At 36.0% G+C, this 18397-nt stretch overlaps 1 protein-coding gene across 1 annotated transcript in view; it reads left to right on the top strand.

Annotated features, from left to right (window-relative positions):
- Positions 1-18397, top strand: part of GABBR2 (gamma-aminobutyric acid type B receptor subunit 2) — a 445157-nt gene that overhangs the window by 183319 nt on the left and 243441 nt on the right. The window contains exon 3 of the mRNA XM_042839905.1: positions 153-323. Coding sequence (XP_042695839.1) covers positions 153-323 — 171 coding nt within the window. The remainder of the gene's footprint in view (positions 1-152; positions 324-18397) is intronic.

Here is an 18397-nt window from a genome sequence, read left to right as displayed (position 1 = left end):
CTGGTACCTGACAGTAAGGAAAGGTACTACTAGAGGATTGTGTCTTGTTGCACTGAGAAGAACAAAGTTTTTCTTCTGGCTGCCAGATGACTCATTGTGACTTTCCTTTCTTTGTTGTTTGTTTGTTTGTTTTGTTTTATTTTGTTTTTCAGCTTTCATTTGCAGCAACAACCCCAGAGTTGGCTGACAAGAAAAAATATCCTTATTTCTTCCGGACAGTGCCATCTGATAATGCAGTGAATCCAGCAATTTTGAAGTTGCTCAAGTATTACCAATGGAAGAGAGTAGGAACTTTAACCCAGGATGTACAAAGGTTCTCTGAGGTAAGCTTTACATATCTTTTTTCCAAATAGCTAATTCCTCCATTAGTAGCAACTAAGTAAAAAGAAACAGACGTTCTATTTCAGTTTCGTTGTACTAGGTGGTATCTGCCATACTGAGTAAACTTTTTTCCATTCTGGGGCTTATGTCACTAGCAATAATTAAAATCTACCCATTATTTCTTTTGTTTTCTTTATACTCAAATCGTTGCACCCAAGTGCAAAAAAAAAAAGTCTCAATTGTTTTCTAGCAAAGGATCCTTTTATACTCTTTGACTTGCCAAAATGTATGATTTTGAAGGAAGCTTGTATCTTGGTTCAGCTAAGAGAGAATAAATCTAATTTCGTCTTGTTCCTCTCTTGCTCTGATTTATTTTAAGCATCAGTCTGAACACCGAGGGAGAAAATCTGCTAAGTGTATGGCTGAAAGTGCTGTAGGAGCTTACTGAGACAAAAATGACTGCAGCCTCTGGAGTTGATATGATCAAGTATTATGCACCCCCAAATCAGAGTTTCACCCTGAGCAACATTTTGCTCATAGAAATTGAAAGAGACTATGGGGCAAGGGCCTTAATCATGGCATTAACAATAAAGCAGTTAAAAGAAAACATCTTATAAGTAATTAATTAGAGCAAGGCAAGGGAGTGAGTTGGCCAATTAATTGAGAGGCAAAACTAATAGGTGTCAGTTTCATCGCTGGTGGTTTTTTTTTTTCCTTTTTCATCATTCATTAAAAAAGGCTGACTGTGATCTGAGCACTAATATAATTAAAACTAGTAAAGGTGGATAGGAACAGGTTAGAGTCTGCTTAGGTGAGTCAGATATTTTCAAATTCTGTCACAATCAATTCACTCTGAAGTGCTTAAGAAATCTTAGATTCTTCCCTTATGAGCTCTGAGAATTCAATAATAATAAGCATGGGGAGGGAAGAGACCTTTTTGTCTGTCTTTCCAAAATGCATATAAAGATAAAGGGAATTATAGACCAGTCAGCCTAAAATAAATTCCTGGAAAGATATTTGAACAGATAATCAACTGAGAATTTCACAGAAGATAAAAAGATGCTAAACAATGGCCAAAATGAATTTGTCAAGAATAAATCATGTAAAGCAAACTAATTTCATTTGAAGACAAAATAACAGGTCTCAAGGAGATAGAGTAAGTGATAAATGTGATACTCTATGACTGTTTCTAAAGAAAACTGGGGAAACTTGATCATGAGAAAGATACTATTTCTGACCAATATTCCTGCCACCAAGGTTAATCGTCATCAGATCAGTTGAATGTTTTGAAAATGAGTGCTGAGGTAAAAGGCAGACAAAAAGTGTGTATGCTTTATTCTCCTGTCTCAAAATTATAATTTCAAAGAGCCACTATCAGTGGCTCACTGTCAAACAAGAAGGATGGGATTCTGTCAAGTGGTTTCCTAGACAGTGGGAGAGATAAAATGTTTACTGAGTGATCAATTGGTACCCATCTGAGAAGAGCTGAAGCACTTTTGCAGAGGCAGAATTGGGATTTGGAGTAATCTTGACAAGTAGAAAAAGATTTTAAAATGAATAGTATGTAAATGAAAAAGTATAAAATACTAGACTACACTAATTGTAATTCAGCCCAGAGACGAGAAGATTCCAAGGAGACCTGATAGTGGCCGTCGTGAGAGGGGCCTGCAGGAAAGCTGGAAGGGACTTCTCACAAGGGCATGTAGCAACAGGATGAGGGGAAATGGCTTCAAACTGGAAGACGGTAGATTTAGACTAGATATTAGGAAGAAATTCTTTACTGTGAGGGTGGTGAGACACTGGAACAGGTTGCCCAGCAAGTTTGTGAAAACCCCCTTCCTGGAAGCATTGAAGGCCAGGCTGGATGGGGCTTTGAGCAACCTGGTCTAGCGGGAGGTGTCCCTGTCTATAGCAGGGGGTTGGAACTAGGTGATCTTAAAGATGATTCAACCCAGACCATTCTGTGATTCTATGATCTGTATATCTGATACAGGTAGAGTGACTTGGATCTCCCTTTCTTGGCATTGCTCAAATCCTTTTGATAATGATTTTTGAAGTGGCCTGAAATCTATGATTTTCAGTAGTGCAACCCACTATTAGTATCCTCTACAAATTCTTTTATATGTTTGTACAATTAAAACTGTCCCTTCCATTGGATTAATTCTGCAGTTGCATAAGTCCTCCTGGTATAAGTGTATATACAAACTTCATCAGTTCTTTTTATTAAGTAGGGCAAGTTCATATCCGTTGTACTTCTCTGACCTAGATTTATTGGACTGCTGCCCTATTATCATCCTCTGGGAGAAGAGTCTGTTTCAAAAGTTAATGGTTCTATGGTGAAGGTTTATAAACGAGATTCTAAAATGTTTTGGGTTTTTTTTCTGGAATTTCAGTTTTAAGTATTTGCTATGGCATAAAATCATAGGATTATTTAGGTTGGAAGAGACCTCGGGAGATTGTCTGTTCCAACCTGCTGCTCAGAGAAAGGCTAGCTTTGATATTTATGATCCCTGAAGAGTTATGGGTGTTTCATACAGTTTTCAGAAATGTCCTGACTACATTCAGTTTCTAGCTCCCAGGTGAGCTTTCAGTTGACTGGAGGTTCTGCAGGAACTGATGCCTCTAGTTCTGCCACTCTCTAGTGCTAACTGCTTGGGATTGTATTTTGAATACAATCCAAGTGATGTTCTTGTGGTTTGTGTTTTCTCTATTTCATGGTTTGGTGTGAAAAGTCTTGAGAAGTCATGAGAAGGAAGTCACGCTTAGCTATCAATGACTGAAAACTTTTGGGAGCTGCCATTGTTGCAGATGTAAAGGTTTCAGAACATGACTATGAAACGGAAAGGTGTAATTATTTTAGGATTTTCAAGTAATGCTGTATTTGCTAATCACTAATTCTAATTTGCCTTTGTATTCTACTGTTCCTTCCTACATATTGCTCATGTATGTTCATGTATGTTCAAAGTATGTTTCAAACTGAAAACTGTTACTTAATTGCACCTGCACACTAAGGAGGATTCAGACTTCAGTGTTTTGTAATGGGACACCTCTACTCAGTCTTCTGTTGTTTCTGTTTACTCTTCTATCATGTTAAAATTCGATTAACTTGCATTTAGCTTTCCACTTGGTATTATATTCATGATATTTCCTTTTTTTTTAAATACATATTTCCTCCCACTGAGAATATTGAATAGGAATGTTTTTAAAACAAGTTAAATTCTGTTCATCTTAAGTGACTCTTTATTTTTCTGTACTTCTTAATAGTCATCTCTTTATGTGATTTCTCTGCTTTTTCCTGGAAATGCTGAGAACTCCTGATGTAATTTTATCAGTGTAGGTGGCATTTCAAAAAGACAGAAAAAATGAAAAGCGTTCTGTAAGTTAATGAAACAGATTAAAATATATTAAAAAATGGAAGATAAAATATTGCTGCATGATTCTATCACCATCTTCACTGACTTTACGGATCTAAAAATATTTAAAAAACTAAAACCAAATTCCCCTTGTAAGTGGACAAAAGGCTACTTTTTTGGCTGACATGACTAATATTCCTGAGATTTCTTCTTGTTCTGTATTTTTTATAGTGACATCTTCTTTAAAAATCTGTGGTCCATCAGAATCCATTTTACCTAAATTGAAATCATATAGCACTTATTAATAAAAATTAACCCAGAAATATAATACTAGGAAAAAGAAAACTGTTATAAGGAAAAGCTGCTAGTAAACAGCAAGCCTTATCCAAGTAGTATGTGTCTATTTCTGTAGAGAAAGCAGGACAGAAGTCTAGAATTTTACCCGGAAGTTAATCTAGAAATTTGCTGCAGACTTGCTATCTCAGCATGGGGCCTGCAAATTAGGATCTGAATTAGTAGTCGCTTTCGATAAGAAGTTGGATAAGTAGATAAGATGAGGTAGTTACAGAGAAGCAGAGAAGGATTAGGCAGAGCAAAGAAATTAGTTATCTTGACCTTTCAAACTTTAGCCGAAAAGCAACCCTGAGGACCAGTGTTTGGTGGTTATAGTTACAAACTGTGGAGACTTCAAGGTGTGACTGCTGTTTGACTACTCAGGCTTCTGAAGAAAGAGCAGAGACTTCCAGCTTCCATCACATTTTCAAGAGGAGTTAGAGCAGAAAGAAATCATTATTTTTTCTCCAGGAAGAGCTTGAAAGCATAAAATTTACCAGATACTAGGAATGTTGAAGCTGGAAGCTCCTAACAATATCTAGTAATTTCATCCTTGGAGGAGCACTGTACCCACAAAGAGTGCAGTAATGTAGAAACACAGATGCAAGAGATGTGAGACAGAAGACAGTCAAGTGTATGGGAAAAGGCATAGAGAGAAGAAAGTGAAAGCAGGCAAACAGATGTTATGTTATTTATATGAATGTTATTATATATAAATGTTATTGTTTAACTGCTGAACTTTTTCATACCATCTCTTTGTAATACTTGTTTGTTTGTTATTTTCACCAAACTTGGTTGCATACCTTGAAAGTTATGAAATATTATGTGAAAGTGCAAGTGAAACAGAATCTGTATTTAATCTGCCTTACTGCATTTTTGTTTGTTTGTTCATTTTTTTCCTTTGCAAAATCTTACAAGTTCCTGTTCTCAAAAGCCCAAATCTTCTTCCCAAAATAGTTCCAGAGGGTTTAATAAAAAGAAAATATGGAGATAATCCTCTTAGTAGAGGCACAAATGTGTCTGAGAATGTCCATCATATCACTCAATTTCAGATTCTTGCCTGGTTGCTAGGATAAAATCTTAGGGACAGCTTATTTCAAATTCTCCCTAGCTTGTGAAGAAGAATATCTTTCCCTTTTCTATCTGGTAATTATGATTTTCTATAATTTGATACCTTAAAATCTCCATAGGCAGCCTATAAAAGTTGTTTCTTCCAGTATTGCAGATACTATCCATATATATGAGAAATTAAATATCTGCTTGTTTGTTTCTAAGTGGTAGAAGTCATTGCAGGAATTTAAAATGACAAAGAAATGTAAAGAGACCTAGACATTCATTGTAATAAATAACTTTAGAATCTGTAAAGACATTTAGACTTATGAAGTACAAGTTATCATTTGCTGGAATTTTTGCTGGAGCATGCATAAGTGTATTTTTGTCCTTTTGTGAAATTATCATCCATGCTAAGAAACTTTTTCTTATGGCAGTAGTATTTTAACCAATAATTTTCATCTTTTCTTCCGTTTCCCATTATCCATTTTTGTTAGCTTCCAGAAACAGAACAAACAAACAAACAAACAAAAAAAAGAGGCTACAACATCACCTGGTAAAGAATTGCAGCTAGATGCAATGCTGTTCTAAGGGAATTAATCATTGTATCTGTGTTATTTTGCACTGAAGGCAGACTCGATCAACTTAAGTAGCCCCAGGATTCCCTTGAGCTGACAACATCCTTGTTAAACTTCTGGTGTATTAAACAAAACCAAATCAAACTTAAGATTTTTTTTTAAGATAAGTGCTCACCACTTTTATCTTTAAACCTGATGTTGTGCATATGAGAAAGACTGGTGTTTCCAATATCAGACAAAGCAATGGAATGATCAGTACCTTCTCTTGAGCCTGCAGACCTCTAATGGTTCATGACTGAGAGATTCCATTTAGTTGATGCATAATGCATACAATGTAATAAACATCACTTTATCTGAAAATAAGACTGAAAATCTGAACTCAAAAAAAAATTGCTCCTAGGATATACTGAAGAAATGGTCCAAGACAGTGCTTGTTGTGGCAGATATTAGAATTGCATGTTACTAATATGACTTCATCATCATATTTCTTTTTTAGATTTTGTTATGCTTTGGAGTTTGGGGGCTTTACTGTTTTTCATTTGTTTGTGTTTTTTTATTTTTTAGAAGATGAGAATGCAAGGATGAAATAAGACTTTGAACAGTGGTTTATCTATTTAACTAGCGAGCATTTCCCCTCTCTCCAACCCCATTGTTTTGATTGGAGATCTAATTATGTTCCATTCATCAGACAATTGTACGATATTTTAAAATGGTGCTGTGATAAGTTTTAAAAGTTGTGCACATGAGATAATATGGTAATATAATATTGCCTAATTCAGAAGAGAATAAGTTCGCTGAAAGGAGTATTTTTGAAACAATTTATTAAAATTCAAGATTTGGGTTGTTCAGAGGTTACAATAAAATCCATGGAATGCTTTTTGTAATGATGAACCTTCCTGGAAGAGTATGAGAAATTAACAGAATCCATTCCCTTTGAATGCTAATCTGCAGTCAAGAAGAAAATATATCTCTTAAACTGCTTGAAGTTAAGCATGTGTTGTACTGGTGTTGTTCCTTAAGCCAAAGTTATACTGTGACTTCTAGAAATTTTGAACACTGCTAAAATATTAGGCTTACCATAGCTGTCCAGGTTTTTGGCAAATATTCAGAAGTCATGAGATGTCGTGAGATTATGGGAAAGTCTCAGAATTATGACATACGGGGAGAAATCTGAGAGACAGAATCTTATCCTATATTTGTCTCCATTTTTAGAAAACAGTCTGTGAACTCAGCTAAATAAAAGAGGCATTTTAAGGTGAAAAGTATCCTACAGTGTTAAACTGGATGTCTTGTCTGAATGAGAGCGTGCTTTTGAGAGATGTGACTCAACAAATTTAATGGCATTCTTCATACCTACCACTTTTCCTAAGAATTTTTATTTGTCACTGGCATACTCTGAGCTTTTTTTTTTCTGCTTTTTTTTTTTTAATTTTTTTTCTCAGTGATTTGCACTATAATAATTACTTTCTAGTCACTTTCATATCTTGGAATAGGGTTCCAAATTTTGTCTGATGAAATCATCCTAGTTGCAGATCAGTGGAGTAGTTTAAGCAACTCACCTGTATCAAAACACTTAGAAATGCAGGAAACTGCTATCTGATGTTTCCTGTTTCTTAATCTCATGGCTTAGTTCTGCAGCACCCTCAGGTCATCTTCTGCAAAGCTGCTTTCCAGATGGGCAGCCCCCATCCACTTTCCAGAATTTGTTGTTCTCTCACGTTCCCGGGGACTGAGGTGAGGCTGACAAACATGTAGTTCCCTGTGTCTTCTTTTTTCCTTTTTTTGGAAACAGGAGGGAGTACTCAAGCACTTCTCCCACTTGCGATGGTCATCCAAAAAGAGGTAGTACAGGATACATGGTAAGCTTCCTAGATTTTCCTAGATTTTCACAGATCCCAGCTGTTGTGGGAACCTAAGATCTGGGTGATGTTTTTAAATTCACTCCCTTCTGAAACTCCTTCATTTGTAATATTACAGCTGAAGCTTGCAATATGTTAATATTAATTTAAGCTTTGCATTTGTAAGATGTTTTATGGCCTATTGACCATTACTCTTTGTATACAATCTTGTAATCTGTTCCTCATCCACCAAACATCAACTCCACCGATCAAGTCCATGTCTTTCCTATTTGGAGAGAATGACATTATGGGGAACCATGCCAAGACCTCACCAAAGTCTAGATGAATGACATCAATGTCTCTTTTCTTGTCCACTGACACAAATCAGTCCAGATTAAACAAGCTACTTGGACATTATGCTAGTGTTCCCTGGTTGAATTAGTGCATGAACACTTCTAGCATACATGTTTCTAAACTGCACCTGCTGTCAATACAGTTAGAGAGGACTTGAGACAACTCTTTCTGTAAATGTCAAAAGGTAAATTATATACTTGTTGAAACAAATAGAGGAAAGCTGTAAATAGGAATTAAATTCATTAGAAATGTTTTGGCAGTGTCTTTCGTCTTAATTTCCAGATCTCTCTGCAGCTGCTTTGATACTAGATGATCTTTTAAGTCGATGGATAAGGATAGATCAGTACAAATGTTTAGACTCCTTTTCCCCATATCCAAGAAACACGAAGTTTATTTGTTTTTCTTTCTTACGTGATTCAAAGAGTAATGTTTGTATCTCTTTTGGATGCATTCATGATGTCAGATTCAGAGATTTTAAAAAACACAGGACAAGGATCTGGGAAAGTTATCCAAGAGACAATACTGAAATTCCTGTGTATTTTAAATCCAGCTCTTTTAGTGCCCGATTTAGTGGTTTATAACACTGCTATAGCAGGGGAGTTGGAACTGAATGATCTTTGAAGTTCCTTCCAGCCCAAGACATTTTATGATTCAGTATATTTAGGAGTCATCTAAACCAGATTGCTACAGTCTGTGGGTATTGGAAGCCAGTCCTTTCTCCAGCAGCCCTGCTTCTTCAGATGATATTTTCAAATTATCTTCTCTTTCGAGAACTCACCAAGGACCTGGAAGTTCCGTATTCAGTTCCCCTTTGTTTGAATCTTCTCAACGTGATTCACACCATATCAGCCAGCCACTAGGACTGATCCCTGATCAGTAAAGTCTCAGACATCTGCACTGTTTTCTGGCAATAACTCCAAGTACTTTTTCTACTGCAACAAATGGGAGCACTGCCCGTTTGAGAAGGGTACGGTGTAGGTGGAAAACAAGGATTGTATCCAGACACTCTGTAACAAATCCACAACAAATAATGCTAGTATTTGCTGTGTACTGCTCTGAGGGAGGAAGGTGGGTGGTGAATTCCTGTACTTCATTCTGCAAATAACACGTATACTAGAGGAAGACAGATTCCAGAATAGCATTAGGTAGCATTATAGAGAGCATTTCACTCATTTCACTTACAAAACTTTTTTTTAAGGTGGATGTTGTGTTGGCAGCTATTAGGGCGATGAAAATGAGCAGATGTTGGTTTTTCTGTAGTCACAGTTAGTTACATTTCTCAAGCAGGAGTTTCTTTACTGTGACTTTGTTTATAGCAGGTGGACACAGTGGAAGTTTGATCTGATGCATTTTGCAACCCTGATCTAAATAGGGATCTAGAAAAGCTAGAACTACACCATGAGAGACAAGAAGTCTTATGATGTTAGTTGGTTCTGCTGGGCAGGGCAAATCTCCCTTAACAGAACAACTCCATTGCAGACAGAAAAAACATCAGACAGAAAAACAGGTGTCAGAGACTAGGGGAAACTGTTGCATCATCTCCAATGCATATTCCATGATGAAGTCTCTCTTCCTAATAAATAAATAAAAAGCATGTAGGAAAATATATTGCTCAAATTATATGTGTAGGAAAGAGGAAGCTTTGCAGTTATCAGGAGAGGTGCTTTGCATGGTAATTGCTGAAACCATGGCTTCCAATAGAACAAGGTTTCCTCTATAAGACATACCTCCTGTTGAATTTGGAACCCTTCTCATCCCCATCTCAAGCAGAGAGCACAAAAAGTCCTGTTTGCAGTCCTAAAGAAGGAAGTGGTAATGTTTTTTCCCAGATCTAACTTGGCCAAATTTCCTCCTTTCATTTGTGCTGAGCTTTGAATTTTGTCACGATTTCAATTTGAAAACTTCCACTCTTTGATTCTTCTGCCTGCTGCTGTGGTACAGTTGTATGATCAACTGTACTCTTAATTTATCTACAGTGATCTTCGATATGAGGTATTAAATATTTTTTAAAGAGGGAGAGATTGTAGAATCCAGCTGCAGCAACTTTATTAATGAAAAGTGTATTGTCATTTCCTCCACCCCATTTGTATAGAAACATTCTGCCTGATGACATTGCTCACTTTCATCAAGAAGAAACCTACGTGTCTTTTCAAGACATCTTCTCTAAGATTGTAAAATAACAAATTGTGTTTACATCAAAGTCACTAATACAGAGATGGAATATAGGGAAATCTGTTTCAAAATACTTAGAACAAATTGTATATATCTGCATTTTTAAAATAGTGCTTTGCATTCAGTCCTGACAATCATGGTAAAAATTCATAAGAGTTCAGAGACCTCTAGGCTAGCAGAGATACAAATTGTTTATGCAGTGTATTGCTTGCAAAGTTCCCAGTTCTGATATTGTTCAGAACTATACTGAAAAATTGTACTCCTCGCTGTTCCATAGATTTCAGGGTTGTCTGCATCACACTGAAATGGTATACCCTGAAAAAAAAGAGGAACAAATATATGAATTATCATTTGATTATGATACACTGCATTATAGTGTGTAGCCTTCAGTTCTTCTTTTGCTTTCCACTCATTTTCCTCACTTTAGCTTTATTTGTTTAATTTCAGCCCATGATGTTCTGATGTACTAGCAAACTAATTTGCCTACAGCTTAGTAAAACCTCAGGGTTTTTTTTGGTTTTTTTTTTTTCTTTTTGTTGTTTTTTTTTGTCTCTGTCAGGTCTAATGATTGCAAAAGTGTTTGCTCTTGCACTGGTGGAGCAGACAAGTGCTCTGTGTTACCCTTGTCAGTCTTCTACAATTTGTCCTGAGGCCTGTCCTTAAACCAGCTTTGCTTCACTTTCTAGTTTGCTGAAATGAAAAACCACATTATTTGCTCTCTAGGTTTCTTGATGCATTCCCTCACTCATTAAGTTTCATTAATGCTTTCTTCTATATGAATATTAAGCACTTTAATACAAATACTTGTCAAAGACAAAACCCAGCAGCTTGTCAACACCCTTTCAACTGGAAACTTGTTTTCAACATTTCTGTTCTCTTTGGAATTACTTTTCCTTTGTGAAGTTTACAGAGTTTAAAGAAGTTTAAAGAAATCCCCACAGGCCTGACTGCCTTGTTTAGCCTCAACATCGTGTCCTTTAAATATTTTGCATAACTTGCTCTGCTGTTGTTTTTGTTTGTTTGTTTGTTTGTTTTTCCATAGAAAATATTTCCCATCAATTTCTTAAATTTACTTTTGATCGACTTTTATTTTCAGATAGGATTCTTATATATTGTTGACTTATACCTTTAAGCAAATTTTAACAGCAAAACTACGTAAAGGTTGATTCTGGCTAGATTTGGTGAAACAGACATTTTTACATCATCTAAGGAAGACTGGATGTAGATTTGGCCTTCTTAAATATTCACTGCACTGAAGGTGTGTGAGCTATGTGCTTCAGCTTTAGTGATGATAACTGAGAACATGCAAGCAGAATTGTCTCACAGAGGCCAGAATGCGCACCCTTTGCTAGCAGAATTTGCTGTTTGTGATTTGTTTTGTGTAGTGTTGGCCATCTAATCAGTAGTGTCTACTCTAAGCTGATCATTTAGGTTCCCTTTATAGCCAGTAAATACCTCTCATCCTAAATTGAGGTGTCTCGATAGAAAAAAAAAAATGGTGTCTTGAAGATTCCTGCTGCTTTCCATTGACTAGTTTTAAATTAGGAACCACAAGGGTCTCCCTCTGATTATGGTCCTCTGTTAAGAGAGAGGATAATAGAGGTCAAACGCTCAAGCTGCAGGATGATGAGAAAAAAGGCTTTGGGAACTCTGAGCTGAAACTGTTTCTTAGCTGACCTGGGGCAATTTCTGAGCTTTTCTCACAAAGGCCACTCCTGCAGCTCCTCTCCCCCCAAAAAAAGGAAAAAGAAAAACACCTTGCTATATAAAGCCAATAAAAGTTTATGACAAAATCAACAAACCAAGTAGTTCATCTAAAATGTGTAACTACCAACTACTGGCCTAACATATCCGCATAGGATGTGTTGTATGCAATTAAATTGGTGATTTTTTTATTCCTCTTGTAAGACTGTCTCTTCTGCTGAATGACTATTTACCATATGTAGTAATTCACAGTTTGGTATGACAGTAGGATTTCTATGTCATTTCAAAATAAAAATGTTGGCTAGTACTGAGTACATACATTCATTTTCAGTTTTCTGTATGACAGACCTCATTTGACAGAAATTTAAGAACAAAAGCATGAGACAGTCTACTATGAAGAAAGTTAATCTCACAATTTCATCCCAGCCAGGCCCAATATATCACATCACTGCTTCATGCTCTGGTGCCTACCAGGGAAGCAGAAGCTGTCAGTATTTTTCAACAGTGGATATTAAGTAGATAGAAATAACTTGATTTTTTTTTTATTTTCTAAGAATGTTTATTCTAGTTTTGGCAATGTGGACACTGAGGTACAAATCAGCGAAGGATATCTTTTTCATAATTAGAGTCAGATAGGATGCCTGTAAAAAGTTCAGAATATGGAAACTTGGTAATAGCTCTGGCATGAAAATATTGCCCCATAGTCAAAACTGGAATTCTTTGTTTGCTGAAGAAAAATACTGCAAACTTTATCTCATAGATGCAAAATTTTGTTGTTTGCCATGTATTCATGCTCAAGAGCACCAGAGAGCTTGCAAATTTACTCTATTTTTTTTTTTTGTCACTGTCCTAATGGCTAATAATATGCATTAAAGCATGTATCTTAACTGTATTTTACTGTATTTTATGTATTTTATCTGCAAGACTAAACAGACGAGTTAGAAAATCTTAAGTAGGTAATTTACCATTTATCATATACCGACTTTATCATCATCATCGTTCAGTTCTGTCCTTATCCATCTTGGAGCTCACTTAGTCTCTGACTGCAGCCTTTTTTCAAATTGCAAATCAATCTTATGGTATGGTTTCCTCTGAATTTTCAGGTTTTTTTTTTTTTTTTTTTTTTTTGAGGGGGGGAGGGGATTTTTATTTACTTATTTACTTGCATTTCTCTTAGTGGAAAAACTGGATAGAATTGGCTAGTTCTAGTCTTGGGAAATGACTGCAAAGGGACTCTAGGTACTTTAAGCATACGTCTTTTTTATAAGTGTATCTCTTGAAAGGTATGTGTTTTTGCAAGTGGGCACCAACTGCCTTTTGTCCATGTTGCAATCCAGACAGGTGCTGGTGAGTTCAAGTATGCCCAACTAGCTGTAAGTAGGGCTGAGTAAGGAGGCCATTGAACAGTTGTCTCCAAAGTGAGATGTGCACATCCCATAGGATGTGCAAGACATTCTTTGGGAGGTGGAAAGAAAATATTTGAACTTCTATTTACAGTTTATTCTAATTTAAAAAAATAAAAATAAAAATAAAAATGAGATGGTGAGCTTTGCTGATATTCAATATATTGTGTCCTTACTCTGTTCTTAGGCCAGATAGTTACATAAAGATTATGTAGTACTCTTAGAAAAGACATGCAAGTGTTGACAGTGGCACCCTCAATTAGTTCATGAGCTTTGAGTGCATTGCAACAAATTGCAGTTTAGTTCCTTGCTGCATCTTGTTCTGGTTCTATATGTTCATGTTTCTGCTGGCTACGTAAAAGAATTGGCAAGGCTCATTTGTCCTTATCTGAAAAATATCTTGGAAATGCCCACAGTCCAGAAAATCAAACAGTGCTTTATGTCTGTCTTATATATGAGACTATTGCTGCCACTTTACTTTTCTTCAGAGATCTCTATTAATAAATTGAAGATGAATTAAGCTTTTTTGTCAGAGCCCTGACATACGCAACTATGTTTGTGCATCATGAATTTTACAGAGGTTAATAATTAGGGCTCTACCCTTTACATGATCCATGTACCCATTCAATCCGTCATAGCTTCTGGGTAGCTGCTCTGCTTCTGTATATTGTTGTTTTGACTGAGATAAATAGCGTTAGTAAATAGCTCCAGTCAGACACTGTGGGCTCATTTTCCACCATGGCACAGACACCATGTGAAGGCACTTAGATGTCAAGTTCCCTGTGTAAAACAGAAAATTAATCTATTAATCTTTATTATATAAAAGTGTAGAGAAAGGATAGGAAACTAATAGTAGCATAACATTGTGAAATATTCTCACTGTCTTAATTTCTCTTCTCTTTCAGGGTAAATATAGGAGAAATGCAGGTGGTGACCTAGGGAATTGCTGAGGGAGTGCTTGGGGGGGGGAGGGGGGAGTTCCTCTCCTTTCCTATCTCCATTATACCTTTTCAGACCAAAGTGTTAGTAATAACTTTTCTGTCCCCTTAATTTGATGTGCTCAAGAGTCTGATTCCATGTCAGTGGATTGATATTCCTGCAAATTAGTGATGTGTGGTCAGTAGAAATGGTGAAATGTCTCCAGTAGAAATATCATGGTGATTTCCTATCACATCGTCTATACTTCTGGCATTTTTGAATGCCGTTATTTTTATGGAAACGAGCTTCTCCAGACATTCAACAAAGTCTCTGAGCTCTAAAATTAATAAATAGATGAAACATTACAGAACTCTTCAGGCTGCAGCTTCAAAAGTTCTACATTTAAATGTCTACACAGCTTTAATGTTTAAAAAAAAATAAAAGAAAAAAAGGAAACTTTCCTAAACAATTCACATGCCTTCCTCCTGACTCCCAGTACATGATAGCTTCTTCTTGGCAGGATTGCGCTTTCTTTGAAGGGCTAATGGGTTTCTTCCCTATTCTCCTTGGTCTCATTCATGTGTAAAGGAGAAATGTGCATCTTGAGGTAGTGCAGAATGTATATTGTAGAGAAGTTGGAATAGATACTGTAAAACTAAAGTTGTAGTGCATTTTGATAGATATCTGACATTCTATATGGCCAGTTTCACGTGACCATTTTGCAACCACATCTGGACCAGTTTGCATGCAATTAACAGTATGATATTGTCATTATCCTTTTAATTAAAATTATTTTAGTTTTTGGATGATTTTTCTTTTTAAACTTAAGTGTTTTTGTTATATGGAGGTAGGGAAAATGATGAGGCAGAATTATATTGTGGATGCTTTTGTTATACTTACTATACTGCCTAGATGCAAGTGCTGGATAATTTCAAAAGGATCAGAACTTTACCTAACTCCATTGTAGTGTGCTCCTTTGAAGTTTTTCTGAGTTGTTCATGTCACTGAAATGAGCTGGCAGTTAACTTCAGAACAGAAATTACAGTTATGTTTTATACATATATGTATATATATACATTAAATGAATCAAAAACGTGTAATAAATGATCTGAAATTTATTTCAAGCTACCAGAAAAGTTTACTCAATCCTCGTTGAGATAAATTCATAACCCTTAATGATGCCATGTGTATTCTCTCCTCCCTATTTTCAGAGAGGTAAAATGAAGCATTACATATGCCTAAAAGGTACTGAACATTTTTTTCATGTCAGATTGTTATTAACTCTGTGGGGATGCAGAAGTCTGATTCCATGTGATCTGTGAATTCCAAGTGTAATCCTTAATGCTGAAATAGAAAGGGCTCTGACAACACAAAGCACTCATGATAAAGGAGATGATTGACAGTTCATAACAAGCAGCCATAATTTCTACCACCTCAAGTTACCACCCAGTTGCACTGAGGCAAAGAATAGAACTTCCTGCTTAATTATAGCATAAAACTGATCAAGTAATGCTCAGGCAGCCTTGAAGATTTTGTCCTCTGGTTTCCATGCTGTATTAGGGATTTCATCTCAGAGAGTCCTGATAAATTACTTGTATTGTTGTATCATTTGCATTTAATACATTCCTTGTTACACAAGGACAGAAAAGGAAAGAAAACTTCCATTAAAGTAATGGATAAATTTGGCTTTACTTTCCTAAACCAAATAGTTTATATTAATGTGACTCTGAGGAATTCTTCTGTAGGAAAAGAGACTGTGAAGTCAATAAAATGAAAAGATGCCACAATGGTATTTTTAACTACATTGCTGTAAGAGACCCACTGAAGTAAGGATATTTAAGACAATGTGCTGAGATGCAACATAATACCTGTTCAGAAGCCCATTCAGAATAATATAAAATAGTCTATAGAATTTATATATAAAGAACCTGATTGTAATATGTACCAAGAATTGTTGTGATTTAAAGAGATCAAGGAAAAGATGCTAGAAGGAAAAAAAATCAGAACCTTGAGATCTGCCAGAGGAGAAGAGAAAAAGCCAGAGCAATTAATGAAAGCACTAAAGTGTTCAAAAAGATTTGTACAAAAGCCAGGGGAAAATTTCTTGTCAAAAAGGACTTTTCACAGGTAACTGGAGCCTGTCTTTAGCTGACAATTGAAATCTCAGTGGAGGAAGTACATGAACCAAACTGAGAAGCTCAAGTGCAGAAAATTATCACCACCATATGGCATCCTTCTGAGGATTGTGAAGTAAATAAAGTGTGAAATAGCATCCATGGGACATTGTGGGAAATGTTGGTGCAAGATTTTCTTCAATATTCAAAAAACTGTTTAATACAACTTCTGTATTTTCTTTAAAGTTGGAGGACTAAGGGATAATCCCCAAACTCTGAAATAATGTTTAATCATGTCATTGATAGACAATATGATGAAAATTATCTATCTGAGCTGTTAGTTTGTCTTGCTTTGGCTTACTTTAACTTAGATTGCAAAGTTAGTGTTAGCATACCATGTATTAAGTGGAGCAATTTAACTTGCACTGATTATCTGAGCTATTAACTAGCTTGCTTATCTAAATAACTTTCCAAAAAGAATGTGACTGTGGCTTTTGTCTAAGTTACATGACTTTTTTGACATAAGTGCTGGCTTTCCAAAGTCTGCAGCAGAGAACAATTGTCTCATGTTGAATTTCAGAGAATCAGCAGTGTAACAGTCAGTGCCGTTATCAGTTCTTGAGCAGCAGAGGAGGGGGGAATAAAAAAGAATTTGGTATCAAAAATAATAGTTTCATCTATAACTTGCTTCACCAGAGGTGACAGCAGTCACTATATCTCACCTTCTGCCATGGAGTGCCATTTAAACATTAAGTGTTTTTTTCTGTTGCAGACTTACAGTGACATTCTCTCTCACTCCTTTAAGCATCCCTCAGCTCTGGCATTATGTAATAAGAGACAGAAGGAGAACTTCTTGAGATTCCTGAAAAGCACAATTGGATTTTTTCTCAAGTGCATGACACTTTTTGAGAATACTTTTCAGTAGTAAAGAATTGGTATTATATGGTTGGGTTTCTTTTATTAGTCTTGAATTTCTCAGCTTTATTTTTCATGTTATCCTTTTTCCTCAGGCAATAGATGGCATTATGATGCTAATTAAATGTTAGATGTCATTAATTTTGCACATGTAATCCAATTCCACTTCGTGTGCCTTTCTGACATTTTCTAGAATTGCTTCTCCTCTTTTTCGGTTGGAAACAGAACATAATATCAAGACATTTCTTCACAAAGCTTTCACTAATAGGCAGACTACAGTGAGGTTTGAAAAAGGATTTATAATCCTCCAGAATGATCTCGGTCAATGCTCTCCTTATTTGGTGGCAGCAGCAGTCAAAGATGAGTATGTAGCTTCGATACAGTGCAACTCAAGCATGTTTGCTGCTTCCTTCTGCCTGGGTGTCTGTTACGGAAATTGGTGCTTCAGTGCTTTTAAGGTTAATGTCTCTTCCTCAAATAGGTGATTGGCAAGTGAAGAAATTCTGGACTTTGATTCATGGATAAAATGGAGGAAAAATTGTGTTTTTTAAAAAACCTTAATTGGTACTGATGGATGCAGTGATGGCCCCCAGAAAAGAATGTCGACATGATATGAGTCATGCTGGTTACTTTTCCTTTAGTTAGATCAAATTCTGTTTGGATCTTTATGTCTTATTTAGGGCAAATCCTACATTACAGTGTGTTTGAAGCCTGTACGAAGTTTATTTTCCTGGCCTACTTTTCTGGCATAGAAAACTTTGTATATGAATATTCTGCCTTAAGATGTAGAAGATTTGGAGATGTTCGAAGTGTTTGAACATCTGTAGTCCTGTTTTATTTCAACATCAGAAATAATTTTGGATTGTCTATTAGCTTTCTTGCATACTTTATTGCGTAATTTATGCTACAAAATATCAATACATAATCAATCTCTTGATAAAAAGATTATTGTGTATTATTTTATTATCTGGACATTTTCCATGTGAACATGCCAGTAGGTCATTGACTTCTTCTATGACAATGAAATTTTATTTTAGCCCTTAGGAGAGAGCATGTCTGAAGTGGTTCTAAAAATGACCTTATATTACTTTTGGCAGTACCTTATACAGCAATAGTATGCCACGTTCTGCTTGAATCAGATCACTACCACTGGAACTTCATCTTTGGCCAGTAGTATCTTGACCTAGCTATCGAAATATTGCTATGTTTCTATTTTCTCTGGAATTAAGTATTTAGGCTGTAAAGGGCCTCTTGCTAGCCTTATGGATTCAATAGGTACTGTTTCTACACAATGTCCTATGGGTTAGTCTGTTGACTGAGATACGCAATGAAAATACAAATTTC

This window comes from Centrocercus urophasianus, unplaced genomic scaffold (assembly GCF_019232065.1).
Source record: "Centrocercus urophasianus isolate 14NV4802_14NV808 unplaced genomic scaffold, USGS_Curo_1.0 seq_11, whole genome shotgun sequence".
NCBI lineage: Eukaryota > Metazoa > Chordata > Aves > Galliformes > Phasianidae > Centrocercus > Centrocercus urophasianus.
Note: the sequence above shows the minus strand (reverse complement) of the source record. Positions and strands in the feature narration are given on the sequence as shown.